The 22,174-nt window shown below is 47.4% G+C and overlaps 1 protein-coding gene across 11 annotated transcripts; it reads left to right on the forward strand.

Moving 5' to 3' along the window:
- The first annotated feature begins 3,127 nt into the window (after positions 1-3,127).
- Positions 3,128-19,529, forward strand: ACCS (1-aminocyclopropane-1-carboxylate synthase homolog (inactive)). Of its 11 annotated transcripts, XM_073216447.1 has the most exons (17): positions 3,304-3,442; positions 4,134-4,245; positions 4,716-5,006; positions 6,240-6,341; positions 7,595-7,654; positions 9,447-9,517; positions 10,674-10,743; positions 11,228-11,294; positions 13,294-13,391; positions 13,920-13,997; positions 14,753-14,853; positions 15,457-15,546; positions 16,818-16,863; positions 16,971-17,112; positions 18,610-18,809; positions 18,911-19,064; positions 19,204-19,529. In XM_073216447.1, exons 2-17 carry the CDS (start codon positions 4,210-4,212, stop codon positions 19,317-19,319), a joined length of 1,722 nt encoding a protein of 573 aa, XP_073072548.1. In that variant the 5' UTR covers positions 3,304-3,442; positions 4,134-4,209; the 3' UTR covers positions 19,320-19,529. The 11 variants fall into 11 exon arrangements, 9 of the variants coding, with proteins under 9 accessions (XP_036852580.1, XP_073072545.1, XP_073072547.1 ...); XM_073216444.1 differs by lacking the exon at positions 4,134-4,245 and having other exon boundaries at positions 3,134-3,442; XM_036996679.2 differs by lacking the exon at positions 4,134-4,245 and having other exon boundaries at positions 3,137-3,442; positions 18,667-18,809.
- The last annotated feature ends 2,645 nt before the right edge of the window (positions 19,530-22,174 follow it).

The raw sequence follows: 22,174 nt of genomic DNA on the forward strand, positions 1-22,174 counted from the left end.
GGCACACACCTGATCATCTACATTTGCCTTCTTACAGCACTAAACTATGTTTTCTACCTTTATCTTGCATCTACCTACCACTTCAGCATTTTATTTAAAAAAAATAATAATAATAAGGGAGAAATGTGGGATTCACATATAAATCAAGTATAAAAAATCAAACGAATAATCATATTTGACCTGATGGTTTATAGTTCATGATGCGTGATCAAAACTGAAAGTTTCTGTGATGACTGCCCTTTGCACTGTTCACCATGTAAGAACTTATTCACTATGTAAGAACTTGTTCACCATATAAGAACTTGTTCGTTATACTTCAGAAGATTGGAGACTGTTGAGAACTAGGCTTGGGGTTGATTAATGATTGTGCATTGAGTCCCCTATACAGAATTTTATTGTTGTTAACAACCATTTGATCAATAAATATGAGAGATGCCCTCTCAAAAAAAAAATCATAAACACATTAAAGGCATTTCAGAATCTGAAAAAAAAAACATAGACTATGTCCAATCCTTTGGGGGCTACTGAGACTTGTTTATGGCCAGTATATGATCCATCTTGGTCAATGTTTCATGTGCACTTGAAAAGAGGTATATTCTGCAGATATCGGGTGTGTTGTTTTATAAATGTTAATTAGGTTAAATTGTATAATGTTTAAATCTTCCAATCCTTTCTGTCATTCTGTCCCTTCTATTATTAAGAGAGAGGTACTAAATTTTTTGGCTACAATTGTTGATTTGTCTATTTTTTGCCCTTTTGGTCTGTCACTTTCTGCTTCACGTATTTTGAAGTTTTGTTATTAGGGATATAAACCTTGAAAATTGTCATCCTGAAGGATCGATGATTTTACTATAAAATGCCATTTTCAATCTTTGGTAATTCTTTTATTTTGAAGTCTACTACATCAGAGTTATGAATGCCTCAGTTAATAATCATTTGTTTTGTGTGAAAATACACATAACATAAAATTTACCATCTTAACCATTTTTAAGTGTATAGTTTGGTGATATTAAATACATTCACATTGTTGTCAGCTATCACAACTATCCATCCCCATAACTCTTCACCTTGTAAAACTGAAAATCTATGCCTATTAAACAAAAATTCCCCATTTTCCTCCAGCCACTGGTAACCACCATTCTACTTTTGTCTCTATGATTTGGACTACTCTAAGCACCTCAAATGTGGACTCTTACATGGACTCATACACTATGTTCTTTTATGATGGGCTTATTTCACTCAGCACGATGTCCTCAAGGTTCATCCATGTTTCAGCATGTGTCAGAATTTCCAGCCTTTTTAAGGCTGAATAATATTGCATTGCATGTATATCTACTTGTACCTCAGTGGACAATTGAGTTGCTTCCACATTTTTAACTATTACGAATTATGTTATGAACATGGGTGTACAAATATCTCTTTTCAAGATCCTGCCTTTAACTCTTTTGGGACTGTACTCAGAAGTGGAATTGCTGGGTCATATGGAAGAAAATACTATTTTTAATTTTTTGAGCAACTTCCATCTTGTTTTGCATAGTGGCTATACCTTTTTATATTCCCACCAGCAGTGCACAAGGGTTCCAATTTCTCCACATCCTTGCCAACATTTGTTTTCTGGTTTTGGATAATAGCCATCCTCTTATGATTATTTGCATGGGATACTTTTTCTACTTTTAGTTTTAACCATTTGTCTTTTTATTTAACATGTCTCTTGCAAACATCATATACTTGAATCTTGCTGTTTTATCCAATTTCATTTAATTGGTCCTTAGTCATTACATTTAATGTAGTAACTATTGATATGGTTGGATTTAAGTCAACTATCTTGTTGTTTTCTATTTGTGCCATATGCTCTCTATTCATTTTTTTCCTTCCTGCCTGTGTTCTTTCAGATTAAACAAGTATATTTAGTACCACATTTTACTGCTTTTTTTGCTTCTTGTTTTACCTTTTTATTTTTAAGAAAATTGTTTCTTTAGGAATTACAATATGTATGTCCAGTGCCCTCCGTGAGAAGTCCACAGTCCTTATTATAGTTTATTTACAAAGATTCATGAGCTGATCCCTGCTTATATCTCCAGCTTTTCTCCCAAACCCTGCAAGTTCCAGTGATATTAGATTTGTTGCTGTTCATTTATGTTCTATACTGACTCTAATCTTCAAAGGCCAATAAATGCTTCCTTCTGTTTCTAACACCACACCCTTAGCTAACTAGGACTTATCCTTTAGAAATCAACCATCACTTTTTTAGTATTCAGGGTGAATGTGTGTATGTAGGCATGAAGGCTTCCTGCATGGGGCAATGCATGTGTTTGTGGAGGAGGGGTTAAACTTCCCAGCTGCATGCTTCCATGGCACCCAGTAATCCTTATCTTAATAGTCATCACATTTGTATATCCACCTTCACAATCAACCATGCAGGCCCACTGGTTTGTTCATCACTATATCCCAGCACTTTGCAAAGATCTGGCACAAAGTAATCATTTAACAAGACTATTTATCAGAATTAAATAGAATGATATGACTTAAATGGAGAGAACTGCCTTATTTTACAGAACATAACATTGAGTTCCAAAAAGGTCATGAGAGCCACTCAAGGTCACAATGTTAGGGGCAAGGGCCAAATGAAGGCAGGAAGTGGAGTGGTCAGGAGACAGCCAAGTTTTCCCCACCATCTTTGTATTGAGGGCTCCTACTTATTTCTTTTCACGGAGAAAGGGGACTGTTCCTCTTCAAGGCTCTTGGAGGGCCTGTAGCTTGAGTGGTCTAGCTCACTTCCAAAACCCCAGAGTGTGTGGGGTCCACGTTAGAGTTCAACAAATCTTCTACAGAGTTCGAGAAAGTAAAGAGGAGAAATTACAGACTTTAGTGAAAAACTCTTATAGGGGAAGGATGTTTTAACGATGCCCTCGCCTTAATCCAGAAATGGTTTTCCATGGGACACAACCAGACATATATTTGCCAAGTAATCTCTGTAACTTTAACTACCTCAAAATCGAGAAACTAAGGTCGGGAGGCCGAGGGCGGCGCCCTCACGTGCCCGGGAGGGGAGGGGAAGGCTGGCAGGCCGCCCAGGGCGCTCGGGCCCAGAGCGCGGGGTGGGGAGTCGGCGGCCCGCCCCTTCCGCGCAGAGGTCTCAGCCCTGGGCGCCTTCCGCTTCTTCCGCTTCTCTCGCTGCTCCTCGGGCTGGCCGGCCAGTGGTGGGGGTCGGCGCATGGGGAGGGTCGGGGGAACCCCGGGGCGACAGCGTGTGCGCCCTCTAACGCGCAGGCCACACCGAGGCGGCGAACTGTGCCCGGGAGGCCGGGACCGGCGCGGACCGCCCCGCGGGCTTCGAGTCCGGGTGCCGGGACAGGGTTCACGGCCGTCCACCCCCAGGCACAGCCTCACAGAGGAAAGGCCACAACGCACGGCCACCACGCGTCTCCTCCAACTCGGCCAAGTAGGTGTGACCCCCGCTTTGCAGAGAAACGAGTCCTCGGGACCCCTTTGTGCGCAGGGTCGAGGACCCTCTGCAGAAGCCGCTGCCCTTCTGTCTCGAAGCCCTAAGCACCGACTGACACTTTCTGTTCCGGCAGCCCGACGCGGCCTCTCGCCAGATCTCTCGGGGGCCCGGGCGCTGCGAGCTCTCGGGCCCGGGTTCCAGCCGCGGGACCCGCCAGCCCTGCGAGCTCTCGGGCCTGAGGGCGCACGGGTGGGCGGTGGGCCCGCCGCCGCCATGTGCCCTTCGCTTCCGCCGCGCTGCCTCCGGTGGGCCCGGGCTGATGGCAGGGGCTGCCTGCGGCGAGCGCTCGCGGAGCCCCGCCAACTGGGGGAGGACCCCACGGAAGACTTCGTGAAACACAATTTAACAGTGGGGCCCCCTGGGTTTCTGGGCAGCCGGCTGGCTGTCACCCTTCATTTGGTGTGCGGGGCTTGTTCCTCAGGACTAGGAAAATCGGCGAGGAGGTGTGGTATAGTAACATTTTACTGAACTATGGCTGTGAGCCAGGATTTGTTGCGAGTGCTTTTATCTACATTAATTCATATATTTATATCCTCACTGCTACCCAATGAGTAGTTATTAAGGTTACATCTACTGTGCAGATAAGGAAACTCGCTTACAAAGTACAGGAGCTCATATTCGCTTGCAGGATAAGACCATCCTCTCCTGGCACCCATGCTTCCCTCCATCCTGAGTGAAGACTGGCTCCTGGAGCTCTGCCTGCGATGCCTGCAATTATGGAGACCACCACTCTTCCTCTTGTCAGTTCCCACCCATCATCTGCTCCAGACCACCAAATAATCTCGCGCTGCCCTCTGCCCTTGTTTACACCAGTCACCACCAGACCCCGGGGACTTGATGCTGTTCCTGTTATAAGTCAGACATTTTTAACCTAGCTTTTTAAATTGAGGTCAGCAAGAATGGAAAAAGAAGGTTGGTGACCCTTAGGCTGCGGAATGAAAAACTACCACAGAAGTGAAACAAGTTGATAAGCTATATATTAACATCATGTAACAGTACAACCTCTGGTACCAAACAGATCCTTAGCAGGATTTACTTGCTGAAGCCAGTGCACCCATGGGTATGATTAACAAGGTACACAGGAAAGGGTGAGTGTGTAAGCTTAAGGGGGAGGCAGATAGAGAAGAAGGAGATAGAGAAGACTCCCAATTCATTTTTGATGCTATGGAAGGCCCTTGAACAGGCATTGAGTGCTTTTGTCTTTTTACAGATGTTCCCTCTCCCTCAGAAGGAACCCAAGGCACCTACTATCTGTCTGGGCCCAGCCTCCACACAGAACCTGGACAGTAACCATGGTGATGGTCTGGAAAGGGAATGCTCCAGAAGACCAGCCCAGAAGCGGCCAGAGGTCTATGGAGTGGGTGATCCCCTTGCCATGTTCTCCTCTGACAGCTCCCACCTGTCCTCTAGAGGAAGAATCATCAAATCGTTCTGGGACTCAGCTGAGGAGGGCTACAGGACCTGCCACAAGGATGAGTACGATGAGGATAAGAACCCCAGTGTGAGTGAAGCTCCCCTCTGCTGTGGCACCTGAGAGAAGATCGTAGGGTGGGATACCATGACCAGTAGGGCAGCACCCAGCTTGCTCTTGTCAGCTTGGAGTTATGGTCCTTTGATCTCTAAGAGGCTTCTGATGTCGCTAAGAGAGGCCCCAGTTTATTGCCTGGATCAAAAAATGGCCCATTTATAGTTAAGGGGATGCTGATTTGTGAAGGAGGAAATCAAGAACCATGGGATGTTCTTATATGAATTCTGACCCACTGCCCATCAACCATCCAACTTTAGAGCTGGGACAAAACTAGTGTTCAGGTCACAGCTGTTTCACTTATGGGTTATGTATCTGTGAGTTAATTATTTACCCTCTTTGAACCTCATTTCATTTCTAAAATGAGATAATGATACTCATTGTATAGAATAGTCACAATTAAATGAGATCAGGTTTGTAAGATTATTAGTACAGTGCTTCCACATAGAGCATTCAGTAACAGGTAGCTGCTATTGCCTGTCCTGATTTTAAGATCTCACCCTCAGCAGGCAGAGATGTCTCATGAATAACCCTTTGATAACCTTTATTTGTTGAGCAGCTGATCAGGTGCCAGGCATTGTTCTAAATGCCATGGTCACAGCAATGAGCAAGAACAAAGTTCCTGCCCTTATGGAATTTATGTTCTAATGGGGAAGATAGATAGTGAACAAACCAAAAAAAACCACATAATATGGGGTGAAATGTGCTGTAGAGAAAAATAAAGAAGGATGGGGTAGCCTGGGATGTTGCTGTTTTATGTAAGGTGGTCACAGCAGGCCTTTCAAAAGGGGACAGTTGAGTGGAGACTTGAAAAAAGTAAGAGACCGTATTAGTTATCTATTGCTGTGTGGCAAATTACCTCAACTCTTAGCAGCTTAAAAATAAGCATTACAATTTTGGGGGTCCAGGATCAGAGTCAAAATCTACTGTGAAGTTGCAGTGAGGCAGGGCTGTGGTCTCATCTGAAGGCTTGACTTCATAGGGGGACAGGAGAGAGGATCCACTCCCAAGTTCACTCACATGGTTGCTGGCAGGCCTCAGTCCCTCCCCACAGGGGCTTCTCTGTAACTGCCTCATTACATATCAGCTGCCTTCTTTCAGGGCTCGTGATCCAAGAGAGGACAAGAGATCATGAGTACCCAAGTCAGAAGCCACAGACTATAGCCTAATCTTGGAACTGACACTTTTGCATACTCTATTCACAAGTAGCGGGTCACTACATCCAGCCCACACTCAAGAAGAAGGGATTCCACAGGGTGTGAATATCAGGAGCTGGGGATCACTGGGAGACCTGAGAAGCTGCCCATCACAGTAAGCCCTCTGGATGTCCCAGGGGGAAATGCTCCAGACAGAGGGAACAGCCAGCGCAAAGGCCCCAGGTAGAGCTGTGCTTAATGAGTTCAAGGACAACACGGGGACCTCTGTGGCTGGAGCAAAGTGAGACCAGCAGGAGATGAGATAAGAAAGGTAATGGGGTGGGGATGGTAATAGATCCTGCAGGCCCTCATAGAACTTGCTAAGGTTTGTGATTTTAGTAAAGTGTTCAGAGGAGGAGCAATGTGATCTGATTTTGGTTTTAGAAAGAATGTACAAAGTAAATTGGTGCTCAGGACCATTGTGTGGAGATCAAACTTGCAGGGTGAGAGAGTGGACAAGAAAAGAAGTAGGGAAGCACAGACATATACAAGAAAGTTGGGTGGCTTGACCAGGGTCTTAACAGTAGAGGGTAAAAGGTGCTTGAACTGTGCATGTATTTTGAAGGTGTCAGTGACAGGATTTGCAGACAGAAGGCTGGTGGTGGAGGAGGCTACTGGTTGCCACTGAGGCATGAAAGAGCACTGCCTTTTATTCAAGCTCTACTTTTATATCCTCCCTCCTTCCTCATCCCTGCCAATAACTCCGGGGTCAGGAGTTACAGCGCTTGGGTCTCTGGGGACTCTGCAGTGGACAACTTGAGCTGTGTCTTCCTCTCTTCTCTTCTGAGAATAAATGCTGTAGAGGGTGGGATCAAGGTGTTGTGTGATACTCTGTGGGTCACCTGGGGAGCATTTCCACCAGCACAGGGGCTCCTCTTGTTCTACATTCACCCTTGTTCTTGCCTGAGCACCAATTTACTTTGTACATTCTTTCATCCTAAACTGAACCCTACTGAGCCCCTTGAGAGTTACAGTGGCATCTCAGGCTTGTATCTACCCTGCAGGGATCTCACCATCTAGTAGGGGAGATAAAACATGTACACCAGGGCCTGCGACTTGGTTGCACAAACTGAGCCATGCTCTGAATGGTGACAGATAAAGAGCTTTGGGGTCCAGAAGAGGAAAAGATCTCTTCTAGATGGGGTTTTGGAGAAGGCCTCCTGAAGGAGATGGCATTCGAACATAGCTTTAGAAATGGGAAGTTGGGATCAGGGAGCTGGGTGGAGGGCATGGCTGGAACAGAAGCAAAGAAGGGTGGTGGGAAAGGCAGGATTGCAGAGAGCTGCCACTTGGCTGCCCTGGGCTCCTCGGGCCTCTCATTGGCACTGCTCAGCCATGCTCACCCTGCCTCTGTATCTCTGTCTCCAGGGCATCATTAACTTGGGCACTGGTGAAAACAAGCTCTGCTTTGACCTTCTGTCCAAGCGGGTAAGTCCCAGTGTACCTCTAGGTGGTATCAGCTGTAAGGGGCTGTCTTTTCTGAAAGCCAGAACCCTTCCCACATGAGAGCCTGCTACTTGCCTTGGCAGCCCTGGCCTGCCCCAGGTTCCAGGTCTGCCTTGGGGACAACTTTCTTTGTGACCTTGTGCAAGTCATTTTTCTACTCTGATCCTGCTTCCTCATTTCATCAGGCTCCTCTCCTCACGTAGTCCCTCCTGCCTGCTGGGTTCCCGCTCTCAGAGAGAAACCTCAGTACTGTATGGCCAGTATTTAACAACTGGCTGCAGGAGAGAAGGGACCCTGGTTTGTCACTTTTGCCAATTCCCATAGTGTAAATACCCCTACCATGGCTGATTTCAAGCTGCTGATGTGACATCACTGCATGAGGCATTGGGAAGAGATGCAGTGGCACTCATGGGGTGGTGTCCTGGCCCTCTGGCACATAGGAAGACATAACCTCAAGAGCATGGATGATAGTAAAATGTAGAAACATCACGAGAAGCAATGATGTTTGAGTTATTACCTTTATCACCTTTGTTTTAATGCAATTTACTTAATTTTAAGTTTATATAACTTAATTTTTTTTAAATGACTGCTTTTTAACACAGCTTGCAAAATTCCTGAACATTTAATAAGCAGATTTCCTGAGCTGGTGGGAGCCATTGCTAGCAAATCACTGGAAATACCTGATCAATATGTCTCCCAAGGCCTTGGAGTCAGAGTTTGGTGTTCTACAGAGAGCAATGCCTAATCCAAAGGAACATGTTTCCAAAGGTGACAGATCCAAGCCCCAAGGGGAGAAGAGCTTTAGGAGTGGGTTTGAAAGACCTGTTTTTCCTAAAGCCAGCCCCCGACTCACAGGTAGCTCAGCACCATCCAATAGAAATAAAATGTGAGCCACATATATAATTGAAAATTTTCTATTAAGTCAAAGAAACTGGTAAACTTGTTTTAATAATATGTTTTATTTAGCCCAATATATCCCAAATAGGATCGTTTCAACATATAATCAATGTGAAAAAATTAGAGGTATTTTACATACTTTTTTCCTATCAAATCTTTAAAATCCATTGTGTCTCAGTTCAGACTAGCCACATTCCAATTGCTCACTAGCCACATGTGGCTAGTGGCTTCTGTGTGGGACAGTGCGGCTCTGAGGAATGAAGGGAGGGAGGGTAAAGGCTGGAGTTATAGACAAGTGGCTGATTACTTCTCTCCTTTTGGTCCCACTGCCCAAGGCCCCTGCCTTCGCTTGGCATTGGGTGTATGATGTCCTGGGAGTCACTGAGCCAGCATCTAGTCAGGGTAGCAATGGTCTAGAAACTGCCATGTTTTCAAAGGTGTAAGGTCAGGTGATCCTGCAGGAAGATCCTCCAGAAGTCAGAACCATGGCTGAAGTGATGGGACCTTTTCTGTCACCCCCATTGAGAAGCTGAGTAGCATGGTCTCCTATCACTGTTCCACAAACAAACCTCTTTGCTTTCTTAGGTGGCAATATTATAGAAAGGACACTGGATTAGGAGTTGAAAATTCTGGGTTTTGTCTCAGCTCTGCCACGTGCTAGCTCTGTGACTTTGGCTGAGTCACCTCACTTTTTTGGACCTAATTTTCCTGATCTACAAAGTGGGCACAAGAATGCTGTCACTCTCCCACTTTCTCTGAAGAGCAGACCAAGCCCTTTGCTTTGGAGGCCCTGGTGCTGTGTGGATTCGGGGGGCAGCACGGGCCTCACTATGAGGGCGCATGGCCCTCAGCCCTGCTCTTTGCTCTCTGTCCCTAGCTGAGTCAGAGCGACATGCTGCATGTGGAGCCTTCCCTGCTACAGTACCCTGACTGGAGGGGACATCTGTTGTAAGTAATTGTCATAAGCTGGTGGCTCTCAGCCCTGGGTGGTTTTGCTCCTCGGAGGACATATGACAATGTCTGGAGACACTTTTGGTCGTTATTGCTGGGAGGTGGGTGCTACTGGCATTTACTGCGTGCAGATAAGAGGTGCTGCTAAATCTCCTGTGATGCCCAGGATAGCCCCCACAGCAAAAAATTATCCCACCCCAAATGTGAATCATGGCAGCCTGAGAAAGCCTGCCATAGGCTGACGGCCTAGTCCTGGAGATCCGGCCTTCATGGGGCTTCCAGGAGCATTTGTAGGAAACTAGTGCCTCTGCCAGGCCTATGCTGGCTCAGGAGCTCCTCTCTAGGTCTGAGGCAAGGGAAGGGTCTTCAGGTGCAGAGTCTTTGTCCCTACTTTCTCAGAGCTTTAGAGAAACCAGAGTCAGCTTTGGGTGAGCTGGCTGGGGCCTCTTCCTCCTGGTAAGATGGGAGGTGGTACATAATTATTAAGCACTTGCAAGGGGCCAGATGCTGTTCTAAGGTCTTAGTGGCCAAGCAAGACTTGATTCCAAAATGCATGTTCTTACAGTATTTAGGATGGTGGCCCCTGAAATCAGACCACAGGGCTTGAGTGTGGACTCTGCCTCTTACCAGCAAATGACTTAATTCCTTCAAAGCCTCAGTTTCCTTATCTGTTAAATGGGTATAATAATAGTTATGGGTAATAGAATAGGAGTGTGATATATGGGTATAGTGTGATTATAGTTATAATATGATGGGTAATAAAATAGTAGTCATTGTATCATATTGTGATGAGAATTAAATGAGTAAAATTCTCCAAATAATGCCTGCATAAATGCTCAATAAATATTAGCAATAATAACTATAATAGTTATTGTTATAATAACATGCTTATGATTTTAAAAAAATTTTTACTATTAGCTACATCCACATATAGAATGTTACTTTTGGTGTCCCTAGGTCTGCTGATTTGGTGGGGTGGGGTTGGGATGGGGTGTCCTAGAACTACAGAGAATGAAAGTTTCCATGTGTTCTGGTTATGGTGGGGGCAGGAGGGAAGGTGGATGGCCAGGAGAGCTGCCAGAGGAGCTTTGGAGCAGACTGTGGGTTGGGGGCCCACTGACAAACACTACCCATCTGTCTGTTCGATTTCCAGCCTCCGGGAGGAAGTGGCCAGATTCCTCTCTTTCTACTGCAAAAGCCCTGCACCCCTTAAACCAGAGAATGTGAGTAGCTCCCCGCCCCTGCTCTCTCCTACTTTTCTGCCTACCTCACCAACTTTTGGCTGACCAGGACTAAGGTGGGATTGGGATCTGCCTTTCACTTTGTTTTAATTTGTTTCCAAGTGGATTTAGGAATACCTCCCCCTTTTTTCTCCTTCATCCTGTATATTTAGAGTTTGGGTATAATTTCTGCCCCACTTTGTTCTGTGGTCCCTTTTCATCTCCCACGTGTGGGAAAGACCCTCAGAGTGACCAGCTCCCTCTGCCTTACTTAGTTGATCTCAAACAGGGTCCCCATGAATGAACATGTAAATGAATTTGGCTGTTAGTCAGGAAGGGCTGTCGGGTGCCTCTGGTGGCCTTGCTGTGATAGACCCCAAAGGGCACTAAGCTGGGACCTGGCTGTGCCATCCTGGATGGAGCCACAGGTCCTTGCTGCCTCCTGGAACAGATTTTCATCTTTGTCCCATGAATGTGTCACCCTCAGGTGGTGATTCTGAATGGCTGTGCGTCTCTCTTCTCTGCTCTGGCTACGGTGCTGTGTGAGGTGGAGGGTATGTGAAGTATGGCCTGCTTGGTATTGGGGGTCCCCAGTTGCCTGTCTTCCAGGGCTGCATCAGGGTGCTGTTGGTCTATTATGGTAATAGACTACTAGACTACAGGGGCTTAAATAAGTGGCTTGGGAAGACACCCAGGGCTCAGCAGTTTCTGGGCAAGTCATTGTGACGCCAGGGTTCTGGGCTGCCTGGGATGACCTTGGCCTTTCCTTCACATTCACTGATGGCTGCTGCATCCTCCCTTGACAGTGAGGCCTAAAGCAGGGAGAAAGGGATGAGGTGCTGTGTTGTCTGGTCTCTTTTTTAGCAGGAGTAGAAAAGGGGGTACTCTTGCTCAGAAAAACCCCAGCAGAGCTTCCCCACATCTTACTGCTTACTGGCCAGAACTGACTGACAGACCCACTGCAAGCAGTCTCTGGGAAAGGGTACTAAGAACCAAAACAAACTTGTTTCATTCCCCAGGGCCAGGAGAAGGCCCACCTTCCTCAGACTTACTGCTGCTCATATCTGAAAAATCTGGCACTGTCTTAGCAAGGAACAGCATTGGAAAGGCTGCTGAATCGGCAGCCAGCGGTGCCGGCTATGAGCGTAGTCATTAAATCCGGGATTATTAGTTGCCAGGAACAGAGAGAGGCCCACTCATGCTAGCTCCACTAATACTGAAACTGTTAGTAACATTTATTGACCACATACTACGTTGCAGGCACTGGCCAAAGGCTTTTCACATAGTCTGTCATTTACCCTCACAACACCTCTGTGAGGTGGGTTAGGTGGTTAGCCACACTTCACAGGTGAGGAGATTAAGGCACAGATGTTAAGTAATTTGTCAAAATCCCAGAGAGAGAGTGAGCACCAAGGGTTTGAACCACAAAAGGAAGATTCATTGCAAGGATATGATAGGCAATTTCCTACCCATTCCAGAACAATGGAGAACGAAGTCAGAATCACACTCTCCATCTCTCCTTTAGGTAGGCAGTTGCTACACCCACCTCATACTTTTTTTAATGCCGGCCTCTCTCTGGACCTTCCTCAACTCCTCTGTAGCCCATTGTAGCTGCTCCCGCTCCAACTCTATATGACCTTTCTGTTCAAGGGCACAAGAACTTTTGTTTTCATCTTATGAGTGTCTGGATTCTTAGAGCAAAGTCCTGAGGGAGAGGGAGCATGTGATGGGCTTCTTAGAGCAAGGCCTTGAGAAAGAGCATGTGATGGGCTTCTGGTCAGCCAGTGAACTGACTCCCTTGGGTCATTGGTCTTCCTCTGGTCCTATCCTCCTGGCCAAAGGAGGGAACATGGAAGACAAAGACTGCCCCTTTCCAGGCTGCAAGGGGAGTGGAATGTACTAAAGGGGCAGTTGGGGAGGGAGGTCAGCTTGACCTGTGTGTCCTCTTCAGAGCTGGAGGGATGCCTTGATCTCTGTGTTAAAGTAGATCTTGGAGGCCGTCTCATCAACCCCTGCCCACAGCTAGAGTCTTCTGTATGACATCACCTCCACACCAAATAGTCTCGGCCTTTTGTTCAAATGCCCCCAGCGAGAGAGAATCCACTCCTCATGAACACATTCTATCTCTGGGCAATTCTATATGTTGTCAAGTGTCACTCTGCAGCTTCAGCTCACTGTATTCAAGTCTGCTTGGGGAGTGACCCTGCTTCAGAGGGATGCTCTAAGCTTCCATTCCCTCATCAGTAAAGCTAAGATGATAATAGTACCTACTTCACAGAGTGATTGTAAAGAGCAAATAAGATAAGATGCAAATAAATGTTTTTTTAATTGGGCACATAGTAAGTGCTTAATAAACACTGGTGACAAATCATTAGAAAAGGTACTGATCTCAGTGGATCCGAGCTTTAGAAAGAGTTTGAGAGGTAAGAGAGGGAGGATGCCCCAAATGTTCCCCCCAGGGTGTTTAAGGCTTAGAGAGGTGTGGGGCTAGTAGACGGGGTGACTGGGCATTCAAGCTAGAGAGTAACAGGCCCTGGCCCACTTTGTCCCCAGAGGCTTTCCTGATCCCTGCCCCTTACTATGGAGCCATCACACAGCACGTCTATCTCTACGGCAATGTCCGACTGGTCTATGTCTATTTGGACAGTGAGGTAAGCGTTCTGGGGACCCAGGTAGGACCTGGGCCATCCTGAGCCCAAGACTTTTGTGCATTGGTTTGAGGGTGGATATGGAAAAGAAGTCTATGCTGAGGGCTCTGGGGTTACAGCTGAAAGTGGGGAGTAGAGCCTTCTGGGTTCCTGGCTGCCTGTGCCTGGCTTATCCAGGGGCTCCCATGTTCCCAGTTCTGAGATCCCTGGGGTTGATGTAGACACCAAGGGCAGCCCAAGGCATTGATAAAAAATGGTGGGGTGAGAGCAGGGCAGATCAGACCTCAACACAGAAGTCCTTGGACCCCAATCAAAAAATGCCTGGGGACTCTCCCTGAAACCTAAGAGTGATGAGGGGTATACCTGATGGGATGGAATGGGGTAGATGTCAGTGAGAGAGGGGACACCCCACCTGTGTCTTTCCAGAGCCTGTTCTAAGGAGGCTGGAGATGCTGGGTGGGAGAGGTCCCAGAAGTTCAGGTTTGCAGGATCACTGCATTTGGCTGGTGGTTTCTGTGCATCATTTTTCAGGTTACTGGGCTGCACACACGCCCCTTCCAGCTCACAGTGGAGAAACTGGAGATGGCCATGCAAGGAGCCAATTCTGAGGTCTGGGGATCAAATCAAAGCCAAGGGTGGGAGTGGGTGGGTCTAAGCAGGTCATGGACTTCCTGTGGTTGGTCTCCTCCAGCAAGTAGGGTTAGCCCTCTGTGATAGGGGTGGGGTATAGGGTGGTAGTGTGGAACCATCTGAGGGTCAAGAAGGAGCCTGCCCACGGAGGGGCTTCCCACTAGAGAAAGACTCTGAGACCTCGTTGTACAAGGAATCAACCAGGGAACTTGATCAACAATCCCACCCCTCAATTCTGATTCATCAGGTCAAGTGTAAAGCTTAGGAGTCTGTAGTTTAACAGTCTCCCTGGTGGTGTGGGAAGGTGGTCTTCCCTCACTTTGAGGGGCTCTGAGCCTCCTGAGGAAGGGCAGAGACCAGCAGTACTCCAGCAGGTCCTTTCCAGTCCACTTTTCAAAAATCTGTCAACCTGTTTTTTTTTACCATGGCCATTAAAGCTGTACATGCCCATTGTAGGGAGTTTAAAAGTACAAAATCCCTCCCTGTAATTCTACCTACAAAGGCAACCCTTCCTGGTGTTTGGGCCTATTTCCCTCTGAGTTTTGTTCTGTGAGTTACTTTATTTTGTAGTTGACATGGTACTGCAGATGTGATTCTCTGCCTTGTTTGCATTGTGCTGGGTTCATGTCACATTTCCCTGGGAGCCCACTTGCTGGCCGGCCCCATCCAGTGGGACTGTGTGGCTTTGGCCATTGGGAGGAACTGAGGTTCTCCTACCCCACCAATGGTTTTAGGGTGTGAAGGTCAGAGGCCTCATCCTCATCAACCCCCAGAACCCACTGGGTGACATCTACTCCCCAGGAGAGCTGCTGGACTACCTGGAATTTGCCAAGAGGTGAGGCACCCCACACTCACCAGACAGAGCTATGGGAAAGTCAGGGTTCTGATGCAGGCCCTTCTGACTGCTTCTACCTGTTCTGGCCCCTGCCGTGCAGTGAGGTGGGGGTGAGGATTTGTGGAAGGCCAGGGCTTTCTCTTTCCCTCTCTTTTTATAACAACAGCTATTGTTTAGTGTATACTCTAGGGTCAGGCTCAGCACTTCACTTGTTGTATCTCATGTAAGCCTCCCAACAACCCAATGAGGTTGAGATACTGTTATTATCCCCAGTTTACTGAGCCTCAGAGTGAGGGCTGGAGCCAGCCTTGAGTCTGAGTCTGTCTGTATTTCACTGTCTTACACTTGACTGTGACCTTCCTCCCTGGAGGTGCCTGAGGGCTTTATCTCCCCCGCAGTGCTGTGAAAGCCCCACTGTCACCTGCTTTTTGTGTGTGGCTTCCTGTTTGAAAAAATAGACAAAAGAAGGTTGTGTCTCTGGACGTTTGCTAACTCTGGGCTAGACTGGGGTCCATCTCGATTTCTAATTCACTGCTATCCCAACTTGGGGGACATATTTGGCCTACAAACCAAGTTCTTTTCTCCCCGATATCTGCAATTCAGGTATGAGCTGCATGTGATGGTGGATGAGATCTACATGCTGTCCGTGTTTGAGGAGTCGGCCAGGTATCACAGTGTCCTAAGCCTGGAGAGGTGAGCTGTCCTGCCAGGGCTCTCTGCTGAGTCCCTCCTGCGTAGTGCCCTGGCTCCTCTGTGGCTTGGCGCATAGGATATGACCTGCTGTAGAGTGATTCCTCCTCCTTCAGTTGGTCCCTGTCCTCACACCCTCTAATAGGAAGGTGGGAGGGCTAGGCTGGGTCAGTGGTTTTCATACTGTTCTGTGGGGTTTCTGAGAGCTCCAAGGAATGGCCTTAGGATTCCTTGAGGGAGCACTGTGTGTGGGGAAACTGGCCTCCTTTGCTGTTTACCAGAGTAGCTCCAGTTTCATTCATTCATTCATACAGCAAAAAAACTGCTGGAGCCCCTTGCATGTGTCAAGCATTTCTGTCTATTTGGGCTTTTTCATTAAATTAGGTGAACTAAGAATTTGTGGCCAAAACACCCTTGGAAACACTTGGACTAGATAGTCTTAAGCCTGTGAATACGACATTCAGAGATTCTAACAGTTGCTGATATTTGTTCAGACCTTTGACCCTGCTACATCCTTCCTGTTAGTTTGTTCAGCCAGTCCTCACAAAGACCTGCCAAGCAGATAAAGCCTGTGTCATTACTCCTCTTGACTTATGGATCAGGAGAGTGAGGCAGAGAAAATGTTAATTTTTACCTGCTGTGCTCCGGACACTATGCTAGGTGTTGGGGATTCAACAGTGAACAAGAAAGACATAGATCCTTCTTATGTGGAACTTTTATTTCCAACCAGAAAAAGACATTTTATCAGATAAATACACAGCTAATCATTTGATGACAGTTGTGATAAGCACTAAAAAGGGGAAATGTGAGAGCTGCGAGAGGACCTGCTTGGGGAACCTGGTTGGCCCGGTCTCCAGGAGATGATCTGAGAAGGGTGTTTGAGGAAGTGACACTTGAGCTGTACTCTAGAGCAGAGGTTGGCACATATTTTGGGATCAGATGCAAATATTTTAGGCTTCATAGGCCGTATGCTCTCTCAGTCAATTCTGTCATTATAGCATGAAAGCAGTCATAGAGAGTACATACACAAAAGAGCATAGCTGTGTTCTGATAAAGCTTTATGAACAGGCAGCAGGCCTGATTTGGCCTGCGGGCTGTAGTTTGCTGCTCTAAAGGATGCACAGGAATTGGTGATTCAAGAGATGAAACCAGGGCTTGACACAGAACCAGAACCAGATTCATACATGCATCTCCTCATTTGTTCAACTAAATACGTGGGGTGTGAGCTCCTGTGGGTCTGTGTGACTTCTGCTCCCATGCTGTGCTCTCTGCAGGCTGCCTGACCCCCAGAGGACCCATGTGATGTGGGCCACGAGCAAGGTGGGTTCTTGGCTGGCCTCAAAAGTATCAGAGAAGTGGGAGGGCAGAGATGTGGGGGCGACAGGTGTCCTCTGAGGAGGGCCACCATGGGTGCCTTTCTCCTGCAGGACTTCGGGATGTCCGGGCTCCGCTTCGGCACGCTGTACTCAGAAAACCAGGATGTGGCCACTGCAGTGGCTTCCCTCTGCCGCTATCACAGTCTCAGTGGCTTGGTCCAGTACCAGATGGCACAGCTGCTCCGGGACCGTGGTGACTGCCTGGGCCTGGTCACTTGAGAATGGGGACAGGGTGGTGGTCAGTCTGGGACTGGCTGGGGACCAGGAAAGCTTCCTGAATGAGAAGAATTTAGGGTGGTGGTTGAGGGTGCCAGCCCTGGGCTCAGGCTGGGTTCATCATCTACCGGTCAATTCCTGGCTGGATGGCACATTCCTTCACCTCCCTGAGCTTCAGTTTTCTCATGTGTAAAACAGGGGTCATGACAGTACCTGTCTTGTATGGTTAGTGTGATTTGTCATTCAATTAGTACCTGCCGTAGAATGGTACTTGGTCAGCGTGAACTCATTATTAGCTGTGAGCACTTGAAAAAAAGAGTAGAAGCTACAAAGGGAAAATTATTATAATGGAAGTATCTCTCTCTGTGTGTATCTATTCTGTTCCTAGGTTCAGAGAGTTTAGATAGCAAAGGTTACCCATAATTGCCACCATTTATTGAGCCCTGCTGGATGCTCTCAATATACCATCTTTTTTGCCCCTCCTTAGAACCATGTTCCTATGTTTTCCCCATTATTTTATAGATGAGAAAAATGAGGACCAGATACTATATACCTGCTACAACAGTAAAAAAAAAAAATAATGACAACATCAAGTATTGTTAAGGATCTGGAGCAGCTGGAACACTTATACACTGCCAGTGGGAATGTAAGATGGTACAGCCATTTGGGAAAACAATTTGACAGTTGTTTAGAAAGTTAAACATGTATACCAGATGGCTCAGCAGTCTCAGTCCTAGATATTTACCTTTATGGGCACACAAAAACCTCTATGTGAATGTTTATAGCTGCTTTAATTGTAGCAACCTAAACTGAAACAAACCAAATGTCCTTCCATGGACAAAAGGAGACGCAAACTCTGGTCCATCCACACAGTGGAACACTGCTCTGCAGTAAAGTCCATGACTGCACAGTAATCCCAAAGGCATTGTGCTGAGTGAAGCAAGCCAGTTTCAGAAGATTAGTGCAAGACTTCACTTATAGGACATTCTGGAGAAGGCAAAACTCTAGTGGTGGAGAACGGACCAATGGTCATGTCAAAGGGGATGATGTGACTATAAACAGATAACACGACGTGCTCTCTGTGGCATGGGAGCTACTCATATCTGCCTGTGATGGGGGTTACATGAATCTATATACATGTTAAAATTCATTGAATGGGACACCAGAAAATTTTTTTTTTAAAGAGGACAAGGGAGGTGAAGTTGCCCAAGGCCTCACACCTTGTCAGTGGCCACGCTGGCATCTGAACCTCAGCCTGTGTGTCTCAAAAGCATCACTTTATGAGTGGGTCAACCTTTGGTGAAGGTCTGCATCCAGGGGGAATTTGTGTCTGCGGGGACTGAAGCTGTCAGGACCAAGTATCTGGATTTCAGGTGCTTCACACCGAATACTGAATGTTCCCATTGCCCCCAGTCAACCTGCCTCAGGGGGTGGATCTTGGCAGCTCATGGTCTTTTTCTTTTCATCTATGCAGGACAGAAGGGAGAGTTGATGGGATATTTATCTTCTGGCTTATCTTTCCCTCAAACAGACTGGATCAACCAGGTGTACCTGCCGGAGAACCATGCCCGTCTCAAGGCTGCCCATGCCTATGTCTCAGGGGAGCTCAAGGCCCTGGGGATCCCCTTCCTGAGCCGGGGGGCAGGCTTATTCATCTGGGTGGACTTGAGGAAGGTAATGCATGTGGAGCTGCAGGCTGAGGGGAGGTTAAGCCCCACCAGTAAGGGAGGGCCAGGGGTGTCTCGTCTGCATCTGAGCCCCTTCCACCCTCCCAGTACCTGCCTGAGGCCACCTTTGAGGAGGAGATGCTGCTCTGGCACTGCTTTTTGGACAATAAGGTGATGCTATCTTCTGGCAAGACCTTTGGGTGTAAAGAGCCTGGCTGGTTCCGCTTGGTCTTCTCAGACAAGGCCCCCCGGCTTAGTGTGGGTGAGCAACCTCACTTCCTAACTGCATCCTTCATTCTGTCCCCCTCCTCTGGTGCTGCCCGGAGCAGCCTCAGCTGGTTCACCCCCCACCCCTCCACCCAGCCACCAGTGCTGATGGGACTGTCACTTCCCCTTCCCAGGGATGCAGAGGGTCCGGCAGGTTCTTGAGGGCAAATCCCAGGTGGTAGAAGACCCGCCTTCCTGTCAGATCCAGGAGCCACGGGCCAGTACAGGTGAGCTGGTGGTTGTATCATGAGAGGTCCTGGCAACCACTGCTGACCGGGCCCTTTTGAGGCTGCAAAGACTGACAGAGAAGCCGTTGGCCAGGAGGCCATCCGGTTTGGCCTTGGCTCCTGAAGAAGAACTGTTCCCTGCCTCTCAATGGCAGCGACAAGCTCCTTAAGCTGAGGTTTGACCACATCCATCCCCCTTCCTCTCTATTAAATAAAACTGGAAGAAATGAGAAGTCTGTATTGTGGTGATTTACAGAATGGAGGAGTCATGACTGCTCCTGAGCACAGCGCTCAGCCCCCGTGAGGACGTGAAAAGAAAACAACCTGTACCCGCTTTTGCTAGCGGCTTCCTGCCTCATCTGTTGCCAGGGAAACAAGTCCGAAGAACAACACATATAAGAAAGAGTATGTCCCCTCCCCCGCAAAAAAGCGTGGTAATTCCCAAACTACAAGAAGAAAGGAGTACTTCTGTATGTTCAGGTTGTACATATGATGTGTGGGCCCACAGCACCTCTGGTACCTAGGACCTGGGACAGGCCTATGCTTGAGATGTGAACAGGAAGCCATTGCGGGAGTCAGGAGGGTCCTCTCTGACTCCAGGATGCTCTTCCTCCTCCTCCTTCCTTCCAAGGGGCTGCCAGGTCACTGCTGATCCTGAACCAGATGGCCTGTCTGTGACAGGGGCAATGGTCTGGGGCTGCAGCCCGAACCAAAGCTGCTGTGGAGAGGATCTGGCATTTCCACCGTAGACATGCAAAAGCTGCCCACCCCCTCCCCAAGGGTGCATTCATTCAGAACCTAAAAGAGCTTTTTGAATGAAGCTTAAAACTTGCTGAGGACCCTTCTCTGGTGCCAGCACTCCTCTTTAGAATACCTGTCCCTTTCCTTGTTCCTCTTTAAAGAGAATGTCCGTGAAATCAGAATTTTACTTTCTGTAAACCAGCTATTTGGTTTCGGATTTGTTTTCCTTTTTCTTTCTGCCTTTCATTCTTTCCTTTTCCCCATCTTTTCCTGAATGCCTTGCATGTGGCAGACACTGTGCAGGATAATTTACATGCATTATTTCTAATTCTAATAACCCTGGGAAACTGATAATTATGCTCCATTCTAGAGATGAGAAAACTGAATCTTGATGAGATGGAATGATGTTCCCAAAGTCATGTAGCTAAAAGGTTATCAGAGCCAGGATTCAAAGAGTAGTTCGGTTCCACATTGTATACTCTTTCCACTCCGCCAAAGCAGGTACCAGCAGGGTTCCTTGCCTCTTTCCAGTCCTGAGACTCAGGCTTCGTGTTGTCATCATCATCATCACCTTTAATTACTTCTCCATGTCCTTGGCTAAGTAGCACTCCTTTCTAGCCCACTTTCAGGAAACATTGGTACAAGGATTTGTTTTGCTGGGATGCCTTCAGTTCTTACAGTGGGTGAGAACAGGACATCCATGTTGTGAGCCCTCTGCATACTCCAAAAACTCACTGCGCCACTGCCATTGTTATTCAAGCTCCCCCTGGAGGGACCCATGTGATAAGTCCCATTTGGAATTCTCAGAAGAGTGACTCCTGGTTCTTCCTTAGAGGAAACCCAAGCTGGCTTCCCCACAGAGGCTGTTGGAACCAGGAGTCTGGGCCCGAATTATCTCACCTGTTTGAGGGGGCAGGAGGAGTCCTTCAACCCCAGCTGGCTTGTGCTCTGCTGAGTGCATGTGCCCCATATGATCCCTCTATGGAGTATAGATCAGACTATTCCACACCTTCCATCTCATATCCTCTCTGCTCTCCTTTCTGCTCTGCCCGTTACTGCAGCCAGCCAGCTAGGTGTGTGTGCGGCCCAGTGGCACCGCACCTGCAATGCACATAACTCTGTTCCAGGCTTCTCTCTTGCAAAACCATGGGATATGTGCAGACTGGGACTCTAAGGGTGTTTACAGTTCCAGGCAATCCCAAAGCAATGGGGGACAGGAGCCCCTGGGTAAATAGCCCTCTCCTCTGAGCAGGTGACAATTCTGGGATTCTGCATGGCCCCTCAAAGACCTCCAGTGGGCATAACTCCAGTGTCCACAGCAGTAGCCAGCTCTGTAACACACCCCTGGATTACCTTGCTCTTTTTTTCTGGTTCACTCATTCCCATCTTTTCATTTTTCCTTAACATTGTGTCCCAGCTTAACTACGTGCATCAAGCTTCTCTCTCAGGGAACTCAGCAAAACAGAGTATAAATGATAGGTGAAGAGCATCCACCAGGTTTCCGCCAGGCTCGAGCTACTTGCCCTAACAACCTTGAGAAGCAGTGCTAGGTTTGCGCATCAAAGGCAGCAGATGCTTACCTAGTGATTTCTGTGAATCCTTGCAAGAATCTTCTACTATTGATAATTACAAAGGAAATGTTTTCCATAGGGAAAAAATGTTTCCTTTTTTCAGTGAGAATCCCTAAGCTATCATATTACTTGAGACTCTTTTGTTTGCAGATGAACTAAACTGGTAGAAATACCTCATATTAAACAAAAGCAGAGTTGGAGGATTTACCAAATTAACTAGGAAGGGAAAAGACAGATGTTTCAAACCAGGAGTTCAAATGATGCTGTCAGATTTTGTGTTCTCTTCTTGTTTTTTTCTATATGGCTTCATTTCCAGACATGCTCCATTCAGGTGGTAGAAAGATGGCTTCCAGACTGCTCCAAGTTACATGGTTCTGACAGCAGACATCTACAGGGTATTAGAAAGATAACCTTTCTTCCTCTGCATTCATTCATTCCCATAGGAGGCCAACTGGCCTTACCTCAGTCATCTGCCCATCCAAGGGAATGTGATAGTTGGAACTCAACTTCTATTCATCTGTGTTGGCTTTTCTCCTTCAAGCTTATTTCCTCATGGTCTCAATCTG

This window comes from Manis javanica, chromosome 11 (genome assembly GCF_040802235.1).
Source record: "Manis javanica isolate MJ-LG chromosome 11, MJ_LKY, whole genome shotgun sequence".
In the NCBI taxonomy this organism is placed as follows: Eukaryota; Metazoa; Chordata; class Mammalia; order Pholidota; family Manidae; genus Manis; species Manis javanica.

Coding starts and splice junctions, on each gene's coding strand:
- ACCS (XM_073216444.1), top strand. CDS start 3,215: ATGGGGAGGGTCGGGGGAACCCCGGGGCGACAGCGTGTGCGCCCTCTA. Junction 5,007..6,239: donor ATGAGGATAAGAACCCCAGT/GTGAGTGAAGCT, acceptor ATTCACAAGTAG/CGGGTCACTACATCCAGCCC. Junction 19,065..19,203: donor GGCCCCCCGGCTTAGTGTGG/GTGAGCAACCTC, acceptor TCCCCTTCCCAG/GGATGCAGAGGGTCCGGCAG.